Source organism: Cavia porcellus, unplaced genomic scaffold, assembly GCF_034190915.1.
Source record: "Cavia porcellus strain 051 isolate PalLab524CR breed Dunkin Hartley unplaced genomic scaffold, mCavPor4.1 scaffold_24, whole genome shotgun sequence".
NCBI classification, from domain to species: domain Eukaryota; kingdom Metazoa; phylum Chordata; class Mammalia; order Rodentia; family Caviidae; genus Cavia; species Cavia porcellus.
In genome coordinates this window covers 25,643,698-25,655,900 of record NW_026947507.1, presented here as the reverse complement: position 1 = coordinate 25,655,900, position 12,203 = coordinate 25,643,698, and the positions used below count along the sequence as shown (strand labels likewise).

Here is a 12,203-nt window from a genome sequence, read left to right as displayed (position 1 = left end):
AAATTGAAGCTGAGACTATCAACAATGAGAAATTTATTTTTCCATTAACACGTAATAGAAATACAACACATTTTCAAATAATATAATCAGCACATGTACTCTAGAACAAAGCTCACTTGGTTATCTGTAAATGTTTTTTAAACAGGATATTATTACTCAAAAATACAATATTATAACTTAGTTTAAGAATAATTTACTTGGGCAACCAACCCAGAACTCCTCTGTCTCTCTCTCAGACAGAAGCTTTCCTTCTCTCAATAAATATATTCTGCTCTTAAAAAAAATGATAATTTACTTATTCAAAGAGATGAGATAAACTACAATAATGGAGATAGTAAAAGACAATGCATTAGTGGTAGAAAAATTAGGCCCATAGAACCACAAAGGTGCAAAAAATAACAAACTAGTAGCCTTCATTTAAAACCCACATTCCTATGTTTCTGTTATCACAACTAGAATAAGAAATTACCATAAAACTCAAAGTATTTGGGCAAAATATAATAAATAAAACTATTAAGTAGTTTTCTCTGGGGCAGTGTTCATTATTAGTTTTGTGCATGATGTTCTCCAAGGCTACAGAATCAGCCATGTGGCAAACATTCCAAGGTGGAATACAAGCTTAATAGGACTATTTAGTTAGGACTAAACACAATACAAACTCTAACTGAAGTAAAAAGGAAACAGAGGTGAGGCAGTTCAAATTTTTACTTTGAAAGCAGTCAAAATTAAGCTTTTCACATCTCTGCTAAAACAACTGTGTAAGGTTGTTATGTTATTAATATACAGCATACTAACAAAATGTGCTACAACAATTAAGAGGATTTTACTAAATGTTAAGGTCCTCTAGCATATTTAAAATGTCATAAGTTTATAAAAATTTAAGTAAATTTAATCTCATAGTTATGCATCTATTCCTAAAATGGAATACTAATACAGAAAAGATACGGTTCTCTATTCTTTTTTCTAGTAACTTTCCGTTATCTCTTAACAAGCACTAGTAAATGAAGGCTGGCAAAACACTCAGTTTCATGTGTTCTCTTAAGAGGAAAAATTCTAAAATACAGAATCAAAAGTTGAAAAATACATGAAAGATTTGGTTTTAAAGAACAATGGTTTAAAGAACCCGAAACTGTCACAGAAAAACTGACCGATTTTTTTCAAATACTATTTGAAATAGTGACAACCACTATTTCAAAAAAGAAAAAGAAAAAGAAAATCTAAGGGACAATACAGAAGTCTATGCAGCCAATAAAAAGAATGGTAAAGAAAAATAGAAATACCAGGGCCAGGGATTTAGCTCAGCAGCAGAAGCGCCTGCCTTGCAAGCGCACGGTTGTGAGTTTGATCCCTGGTACCAAAAAAAAAAGAAATACCACATAACAAAAAGAGGTTATAAAAGTTGCTTCAAAATATAATCTAACCTTTAATGAAAAAAATCCAAAAAATTCATTTATAAATTAATTGAGGATAAATACATCAGACACACATGTATAAACATTGCATTGTCTCATCAGTGTGAGATGCTGAAACTATATATTCTCTGAGCTCAATGAACAAAGATTTGTGCTACTATTGTTCAGACAAAACATGTCTTATTTACTCTGAGTAACTGATTTGAAAACAATATGCAATGTATATATCATTGTCACCCCCTAATTAACATGTTTTGAAATTTTGTTTCTTTTTCTCTTTAAGATTAAAAAAAAAATTAATCTAGGATAAAGCCTAGAGGCAAACAACAAAATATTATCAATACTCACTACTGATTGAAAAAATAGTTTACAGTTATATACTTCTTTATTTTTTATATGTTTTCTGAAATTTTGTGTAATGAAAATATAGTATTTTTTAATCAGTAGGGAAAACAAAATCATTTGTTTAAAAATCATTTGATTTTTAATCAGTAGGGTAAATTTTAAAAAGATTTTGAAATAAAAAGTGATTAATCTATTCTAGACAAGAACTCTTCATCATTGGTGTGTTTTATGCTACTTCAAAAGTCTCAAAAGTACATATTGTAAATACTATGAATGAAGGAGTATTTAAATTAATAAAATCTATTGATGTGTATGCTGAATGAAATTCTTTAGGTAACTTCAATTCGAAGCTAAAATAATTTGAATGCCTTAAAGAAACATGCCAACATGAAACCAATAAAAATGTACATAACATTAAATTCATAGTACATGAATTCATCACCAGGAAGATGACAAAATTTACTTTCATTAGAAATAATTTTTCAGAAAGAAGTATGAAATGTATAACAACACTATATAATGTGAATATATATTGAGGGTAAATCAACTTAGATTTATACTTCAGAAAATAAGAGAAATTTAAAAACTGACTTAAAAATTTCTAGTGTAAGATGGTCATATGAAAGATGACACAATTTTTAAAAAATTTTAGAAACTTTTACTTACTGCATGTTTAAGTGTACACATTTCATAAAGGACACATCCAAGAGCCCAAATGTCACTAGAAAACATAAAAATGAGAAGTTTCGTATCATCAGAATATACTTTAAAATGTGTTCATTTAAAGGAAACATAAACAGCATAGAAATGCTTTGGAAAAATATGTGCTTCACAAAGCAGTTCCTTTAAATAATTTCTTTTTTTTTTTTCTTTTTTTTTTTGGTACCAGGGATTGAATTCATGACTGCATACTTATAAAGCAGGGGCTTATGACACTGAGCTAAATGCTCAGCCCTCCTTTAAATAATTTCAACCCTCACTGAACATGAAAAGCATCTAGTTGTCCTAGGCTAGAAAAATAATGGTTGCCTAAGTAATTATTTGAAATTTCATTATAGAAAATATTTAAAAAACATTACAAAGATTTCATGTACTTTCCAGTTATTCTTACGTTGTAAACATCAAAGTACTTTATTCAATTATTTGCAAAATATCATGATTTTCACAAATATAACAGAAGGAAAGTACTATTTCAATTGACATGAAAAAAATTATTAAATGTGAAAGAAACCTACAAGAGCAAACTAACCAATGTTCTTGGTTGAATTTTTCAATTAGAAAGAAGGACAGGAAATAACAAGTGACTGGAATTCAATGGAAGGATTGCTATTCCCAGCCACACACTACCTACACAATCTGTTAGCAACAGTATGGCTTAGTCATTAGGAATATGGGTTTGGGAATCAGATGGCTAGTCTGGATACTGGCTCCACCATTTTCCAGGCTATACAATTTCAAAGAAGTTAGTCTATCTCTCTCTGCAGTTAGCTTCTTTGTACAGAAAGCTTAAACTGTCTGGCATTTAGTATGTGTTTAATAAATATTAGTTACAATTCAATAGAAGTATCTGATACAAAAAGAAAAACCAAAGAAAGCACTCCATTTCCAATTATAAGCTAGAGTAACTCTTACTTATAGGTCCTTCAGCAAGACAGTGAGATGGCTTTTTACAATTCCTCTCATTAGATTAAAAAAAATGTGTATATTTCTAATTTCAAAATATTATTTTTAAGGTTAATAAAGAGCAAATAATAATCATTTAAAGGAGATAAATCATATAATGAATATTATTTTAAATACCTTTTATTATTATAAGGTTTGTTTTCACAGATTTCAGGTGATAAGTAGTATGGGGTCCCTATGCAAGTTCGAGCCAGCTCTACAGTACTAGAACAAGAACAAAAAGTTAATGGAGAAAATTGAGATATATTAAAAATATAATAAATTATCACATGCATATCATCATATATTGGAGTTTCACTGAAAATTTATCAAAAGGCAGTATAAAATTGATATGTTACCTATTTAGAACTCTAGCAATTCCAAAATCTCCAAGTTGCACTGTCCCATCTTTGGTGAGAAATATGTTCTGCAAAAGTCAGAATGAAAAAAAAAACCCCAGAAATATTGTTACAGTCCATTCATTTTCTGAGTCAATAATATTTTTTACAAAACTTAATATGGTTCAAAAATAATGCTGGAATATCTGTATGTCCATATGCAAAAGAAAAAATACAGTATCCTATCTCACACCACTCATAAAATGGACTATTAAATGTAAGAGCTAAAACTATAAAACTCTCAGAAGAAAACTGGAAATTTTCATGCTCTCGGAGTAGGGAATGGTTTCTTAGATATGACATCAAAAGTACAAACAAAATTTAAAAAAATAAATTGATTTCATCAAAACAAAAAGTTTTATGCATCAAATGATGTCATCAAGATAGTAAATAGACAACCCACAGACTGGAAGAAAATATTTACATAACAAATGTCTTGAAAAGGGACTTGTATGCAAAAAAAGAGAACTCTCACAACTCAACAATAATAAGATAAACAATTAAAATTAGGTTAAAGGCACACACTGTATGAGTTCCATTTAAATAAAATGTCCAAACACAAATTCAGAGAGACAGAAAATAGATTAGTTGTGGTCAAGTGAAGAGGACTGAGTTTTAACTGGTAATTGGTATGCAAATCATTAAACTCTACATTTTGAAGAGGTAAATTTTATTTATGCATTTATTTAAACAGGTAAATTTTATAGTATAAAAAAATCTCAATAAAAGAAAACATAACCCCTGCAAGAAAAATAAACTGCCTAAAAATTCTATCTAGCTTAAGTATAACAAATTAACCTTAAGAATTTCCAACAATTTACCTATTTTGCATTCATAAATATAGAATTCCAAGACTCTATCAAACAGCAGAAAGCTAGAGTTTGTGGTGTAATACAAACTAAACTCCATATTAGTCATGAGACTTAAATCAGAAATGTGCTCAATGTCAAGATGACACGGTGACTGATTTGAATAGAATAAGATACGGTAAAATAAAATTAGGTTTCAGAGGACTGATGGATAGCAAAGATGGAGTATGAAGCTGTCACCATAGTCACCTTTCTTCTCTTAAAAAGGGAGCTAGATATTAGGGATATAGCCCAGTGGTAGAGCATGCTCAATTCCTTAGGTTAAATGCCCCAAAAGAGGGAGTTAATTCAGATGGGAATAAAAGGGGTAAATTAGTTATTTTGGAGTCAATAATTCACCTGGAATTGAGGAATTCACCTAAAGTTAGACAGAGAAAGATAAAGAGATAAATCTGAAAGAACAAAGAAAATATTGAAGGGATAGATGAAGAAGCTTCATTATGTCTAAAAGAAAAGCCAGAGCACCATAAAGTAGTAAGAAAACAATTATTTTTAAAAATATAGCTAAATACTTTTAGAATATTTCCAGAGGAAATACACATTCCATACCAAAAAATGCACAGCACAGTGAACAAAAGCTCAGCCTCCCCAATGCACATCATTGTGAAATTTTAGAACAAATACAATATCCTAAAATTTTCCAGAGAAAAGAAACAAGGACCAGGAATCATAATAGCCTTAAATTCCTGAATAGTAACCCTAAAAGCCAGAAGACAAATGACCAATATCTTCAAAATTTTGTAGGAAGACAATTTCCTACCTTTTAGTTTATATCAAAATTAACATTAATGAGATAAAGTAGAATAAAGTCATCTTCGGACATGTAAAAATCTCAAAAAACTCTACCTTCCACATTCACAGTTTTTAAATTTAGATCATCTCACGGAGCAAGTGAATCAAGAAAGAGGGTAACACAGGGGCTGGAGATTTAGCTCAGAGGCATAAGTGCCTGCCTTGCAAGCGCACATTGTGAGTTCGATCCCTGGTACTGAGAAAAAATAAATAAAAATAAAAAAAAAAGAAGGTAACACAAAACAAAAACATGCAGGAGATCAAACAGAACACAGATGAAACATATTTCTGAGGTTAGAAGGCAGAACAATGATGAGAGAAGACAGATAATCTCATGCATTCTGGTTTGAGCTAAAAAATTTGTGGCCCAATCAATGTAAGCCCTATGTCCCAATCCACTTATAAGTTATCAGTGACAGAATAAACATACCTGTGACTTTATGTCTCGATGAAGAATTTTTCTATCATGTACATGTTTCAAGGCCAAACATATCTGTACAAACCAGTCCAAAATCTAGGGAAAAAAATCAGATCTATCATGTCTTTCAAACTTTACATTTCACAAGTCTTTCTTGGATGAATACAAGGATTCAGGAACATTTGAAGTTGAGGAAAACTAAACAGTTAAAAATAATTTCTTTTTATTTTATAGACACTAACATCCAAACCAACTGACATATAGAATGTATAAAATAGGGGCTGAGGGGCTGGGGATTTAGCTCAGTGGCATAAGCACCTGCCTTGCAAGCAGGCGGTCGTGAGTTCGATCCCTGGTACCGATAAAAATGAAAAAGACAAAAAAAAAAAAAAAAAATAGGGGCTGGGAATTTAGCTCAGCGGCATAAACACCTGCCTTGCAAGTGTGGGGTTGTGAGTTCAATCCCCGGTACTGGGGGGAAAAAAACCCCAGAATGTACAGAACACATATTAAATCAAACATGAGTTTTCACAAATTGGAATCTCAATTAGCTCCAAACAAATGTGATTTTCTTCGTTCTTGGCTGTGTTGACTTTATTTTTTGACAGCACAGTAAAAGACTGAAAACCACGCAAACATCAAGAGGATTCCGTAAACTTATGCTACATCCACTATGTGGGGTCAACGTGGGCACTATACAATGAGACAGACAGAGAGACAGAGACAAAAGACAGAGAAGACTGATATAAAGTTAGAGAATAATAGAAAAAACAAGGCTAACATAAGGTACTTTAAAGAACATCCTTAAAATCAAAATAGATCATAGTTTTAATCCAGGTACCAATACAAAGTTTCCAAAGTTAGACTATTTAGCAAAACTACATTTTAGGAAGTTATGCTCTGGCAGTGTAAATCTGATAGTACATAAAATAATTAACCAGCTATAATGAACAAATAAGTTACTAAGTTATATACATATAGGAAATAACATATTACATACACAACAATATATTATTACAGACGGAAAATGAGATGAATTAAACATTGGTGGGAGCCAATCAAGATATTGAACATGCATAAGCACCTGCCAGGCAAATATGAGGTCATAAATTCAATCCCCGGTACCAAAAAAAAAAAAAAAAAGATATTGAACATGATCCCAGACTACTTCAGTAATTATTATCAGAATTTATAGTTAAAAATAAATACATGCTTACATAATCACATTTTGAATTATTTCTCAGTAAAGGGTAGGAATCAAATACATGCCAACTTACCTGATCCTCTTGAAACAAAATGCCTTTTTGAGCATTTATTCGTTTAAACAGATCTCCTCCTTCACAGTAATCCATCACTATGTAGAGAGAGCCATTTTCTAAAAATATAAACATTATATTTCAGTTTTTAAAAGGCATTATCAAACTCACAGCTAACTTAAAGATACTTAAGTTTACTAAAAATCAGTGTTAACAATAAACACAGAGCTACACTCAAAACCACTAGGGTGCAAAGTCAAGGTATAGAGTTTACAAGAGTGTACAATGATTTTGGTTTCCGGCAACACTATCATTAATTCTTTTTCTACCAAGAAACACCATTCTACTAGAGAATGACGCTCACACAACATTTCTAGAAGACAGAAAAAATGCAGACAAATCAACTTTATTTCATTCAATAGACACATTTCTTTGTCAGAGATAAGTTATCTTAAGTTTTCACCTGACTGTTTTCAGTTTTGTTTTATCCACTTGAATCTGCTACTAGTTAATCAAATATGATTAATAAAAGCTGTGATGTACTCTGAGCATTTAATATCTGGTAGGACATAAATATTACCTTCTTGGAGATTTATTTCATTTACTTCGCTAAAAATTGAATGTAATATGTGAAATGAACATTAAGATTATACACACCCTTATTCATCTTTTATCTCAATCCAGAGAAGGGACTCCCATGGTCTCCTCTGGTTAGGAAGAATGGGGAACACTATCATTTTTTCTGCCTCCTACTTCTTTTCATGTTATGTAGAGTGGCCAATATCACTTTTAATATTTACTGAGCCATTACTTTACTATTAAAAATACCACAACTGAAAAGTTTTTCAATTTCTTACGGACTTATTATCTCTGCTATGGCCTTATTTCTAGCACCACCTATTTCTTTCTGTGTGATAGTGTTCTTGTTTGTGGTTCTCATAACCTCTTTGAATACACTGTTTTCAATGTCGTATTAAGGTTGGGAACTTAGGTGATTAAGTCAATTCAAATATCTACAGGATTCTTGGTAACTGATACAGAAAAGTCATCCAAATATGTATGTAGAAAACACAACTGAAAAAAATCTGAAAATTACATAATTATTATACATCAATGTTGTAACAGCATAAGAAACAGAAAGCAAAAATTTATACTATGTTACCATTTATGTATGATTATTAATGCTTAGACTAACTGTTCAAGAAACACAAAACAAAATTTAATTTCCAAAAAAGGACAAAGGTGTCTCAAAGATAGAAACAAATGATATACTTTCACTATTTTGTAAACATTTGAATTTTGTACCATAAGTAGGATTATTAAAAAATAAATAAAATGATCAAAGGATAAAAGGTATACATGTGAGAGAGACACAGAGCCAGAGACTGACAGAGACAGAGAGAGAAAGATAAAAGAGGGGACAGAGGGAACAAGGTAAACAAAGGGATGGAGAAGCAACCCTAGGAGCAAAATATTTGAGCTTTATTACATGAATTCAGTAACATATTCTGCTGCTTACATATTTACTATTATTTTTGAGATAAATACTTACTTAAAGTGTAAGGCTAACAGAAAAATCTTTTTGCTGTAACAGAAGTACTAATCTGTTTTGTATTGGTTCCAAAAGCTTAGCACTATTTGCCAGACACTTTCTACAAGGTGCTAGAGATACAGAAATTCAAGACACTGCCTTTATTACCAATAGGTCAGCACACATATAAAGGCTCTTTTAATAACAAAAACTACCATCCAGAAACCATTTGAAGTTGGAGCTAAAGACCATGAAGCCTCAATGCACATTAAGAGAATAATTAAGAGTAATAGAAAAATAATAATCAGGATATGTTATAATTTCTCAGAAAGGTATGCACTATAAGTTGGCTAATGGGGAGGGTTGGGTTTTTTTTTTTCCGGTTTTGCTTTAGATTTTGAGACTATGTCTCACTATATAGTTCAGGATACTTACAGTAATTCTCCTTGAACTTACAGTAATTCTCCTGCTTTAGCCTCTGGAATGAAAACATGGATCACTATGTCTCATTAAATTGTTTTTTTATTTTGTTTTGTTGTTTGTGTGTGTGTGTTCTCACAGTTTGGGGTGGGGGCAGAAAGCGAACCCAGGCCTTCATGTATTCCAGGCATGTATTCTTGGCTATTTCTAACACTCTTCCATCACTACTCAATTTAAAAGGTGAAAAAACCTAGATGGTCTGATTCTCATTTTTTACCACAGTTAGAGGTAGTTATCTGGTTCAAGTTAGGCCAATAAGATCATAGTAATTCTGAAAGGTGACTTCTGAAAAAACATTTATTAAAGGAACAGCCTCATGCTAGGTGAGGTAGTTCATTCCTATAATCCCAGGTACTTGGGAGGGAGGCTAAAACAGATGGATCATAGGTTTAAGGTCAGCCTGGGGAACTTAGTAATACCCTGTCTTAAAAATAAATGCATAAATGAATAGAGCTGGGGGGTAAGCACTTTGCCTAGTAAGGCTCTGGATCAAATCCTTAGTACAAAAAAAAAAAAAAAAAAAAAAGAGGAAGAGGAGGAAAAAAACAACAACAGGCTATTGCCACCAGTTCCCCTTCTTTTGGCTTTGGAAGCAGACATGTGCTTGCAGTTGCAAAAGTCATCCTGGAACAAGATGAAAAGCATTGGGCTAAAAAACATCCTAAGGATGGCAAAGAAGAATAACATAAAAGCCTGGATCATAGTACCATATATGCTGTTACAGACCCGCTCATCAAAAACCTTGTTAGGCGAGGTAACTAAATATTTTTCTCACTTAAACCAATATTGGTCAGTTTTTTGTTACCTGTACCCAAAAGCCACCCAAATTTAACCCTTATGAGAAGCTTTATTCAAGTAGGTAGTTAGATTTTGGCAGAAGCAACACAAACAAAGAGAATACCAACCTCTATCTCAGTAGGTGAGATTGAAACACTTGTACTAACAATATAAAAGACTAAGAAAAAATTCAAACAAAAGGGAGAAAATAAAAACAAAAAATGAAAGCAATTAAAAATGATAGGCACAGATAAACAAGCCAGAAAATGATATATGAATAATAGAATATATACCTAAATACTTAATTATATAAGACAATCATACATTTTCCTAATTATAAAGTCAAAATGTTTTATTCATATGCATTTATGAATGTTAGGGAATATGGACAAAATAGTCAAATTTCTAATTATAATGTTTAACAATATAATCTAATTATATTTATACTCTATGTATATGAAAATATTTTCTCATCACTTCCAAATTACACGAAATAATTTTATCAAAATCATCCAATTGTATCTTCGAAACTCCATTTTTTTACTCAGACATCTATCACGTTTTCCAATACATATGATCTTCAGTTAAGTTAAACTGAAAAACAGCCTTTTCTTCTCAGTATTAGGGATGAATCCAAGATCTTACACATCCCGCACATGTTAGTCAAATGCTCTATCACTGAACTACATCTCAGACCCTTTTTATTTTGTTTTTGAGGCAGTGTCTGGCTAAGTTGAAGAAGTTGGCTTCAAACTTGTGATCCTCTTGCCTCAAGCTTCAGCATAGCTAGGATTACAGGTATATTTGTCTTAATTATGGTTCAAATTTGAATTTATAATTGGGAGGACTTTTCAATTTGTTTCTGTTGGCTCTGCAATTTGTTCCCATATACTACTATTTTCCACACGCATATTATTGGGATTTTAAATGAATCAGTCTAGAAACTGATGGTGTAGCTCAGTGGTAGAGCATACACTTTGTCTAGTATGTATGAGGCCCTGAGTTCAAACTCCCATCACAGAAAAAATAAATAAATAACAGCGACCTAGAAGTGAGGCTGTCACACAGCCTTTGAAGGGACATTAGAACAGTTACTTACAATGAATCTAATGTCTATAATCATGACTTCAACATTAAATTTCTTTTATGCCTCTTTTTAAAAACTTACTGTGCTTCAGGATCCTAAAGCATAGAAAACTGAGTCTTCCTTCCTTACAGCACTTTATGATTTAATGTACTCATTTTTTTGGTAGCTCTGAAATGGGCACAGTCTTGGGGGCTGGGCCTTTAATCTATATATTAATGCTATCTCCATGTAGAGTGCCTGATCTGAATTGGATTTAAAAATATCAGTTAAGTGTCCACTGCAGGATCGTTGGCTGGTTGCTGGCGAAACTTCTATACCTTTAGAAGTCACAGTCTTCTGTCTTAATTATGGTACAGCACCAGAGCAAAAAATAAGGTACTTTGTTTTTCCTAACACAATATGTTTCATGAAGGCACAGAAAATACAGTAAAGAATAAACACTGAATTATTCATAATGCTTACCCCTAAGAAGTAGGAATGAAGGTGGAGTCAGAGGAACAGAGAACTTAAGTCATTTATGTCTATACTTTTGAATATGTTTATCATGAGCATGTATTTCTTTAAAATTAAATTATAGTAATAGTAAAACTAAGAAATACGCACTCCCTTTTTCAGTCATCCATACTTTTCTAAGAGAAATTTTCTAAATAAAAAATATCTGTTGGAGTACTGGTCAATACACATTTAAAATACTTTAACTTGAAATATTAAAATAATGGCAATGAAAGAAAAAAGACTAAAAAAAAAGAAAGAAAAAAGACGTGAGAGAATAAAAAGCATTCAAGATTTTGAGAAGAGCTGGTTAAAATGAAGATAAAACTTCATTTTATTGCCATTATAAAAATAATAAACTGAGTACATATTAATTGAATCATAAACTGAGTATACATTAATTGAATCATATACATTTAAAAGTATGTTTTACTTTTGCAGCTACTTAGCTCATCTGGAACAAATTTACTTGACTCTAATTCAAATTGTGAAACTGACATAAATATGAACCTAACCTAAACATTTTAACTATGTTTTGCTTTCAATTCAGATTATCTTTCTGTTTTGTAATTTATAAGGATTTATGGTAATAATACAAGTGATATCTTGGTAGAACTTCAATAAGCCACCTCGAATTGCCTTTATAGCAGTTTGCCTTATCTTAGTGCCTACATTATCAAATAC

General features: G+C 31.5%; 1 protein-coding gene across 18 annotated transcripts in view; it reads right to left on the bottom strand.

Moving 5' to 3' along the window:
- Nucleotides 1–12,203, bottom strand: part of Nek1 (NIMA related kinase 1) — a 165,796-nt gene that overhangs the window by 141,466 nt on the left and 12,127 nt on the right. For all 18 annotated transcript variants that reach the window (XM_063234760.1, XM_063234759.1, XM_063234764.1 and 15 more), the window contains 5 exons: nucleotides 7,174–7,271; nucleotides 5,909–5,992; nucleotides 3,779–3,846; nucleotides 3,558–3,644; nucleotides 2,424–2,478 (listed from right to left, as the gene is read on the bottom strand). In XM_063234760.1, the coding sequence (XP_063090830.1) occupies nucleotides 2,424–2,478; nucleotides 3,558–3,644; nucleotides 3,779–3,846; nucleotides 5,909–5,992; nucleotides 7,174–7,271 (392 nt within the window). The remainder of the gene's footprint in view (nucleotides 1–2,423; nucleotides 2,479–3,557; nucleotides 3,645–3,778; nucleotides 3,847–5,908; nucleotides 5,993–7,173; nucleotides 7,272–12,203) is intronic.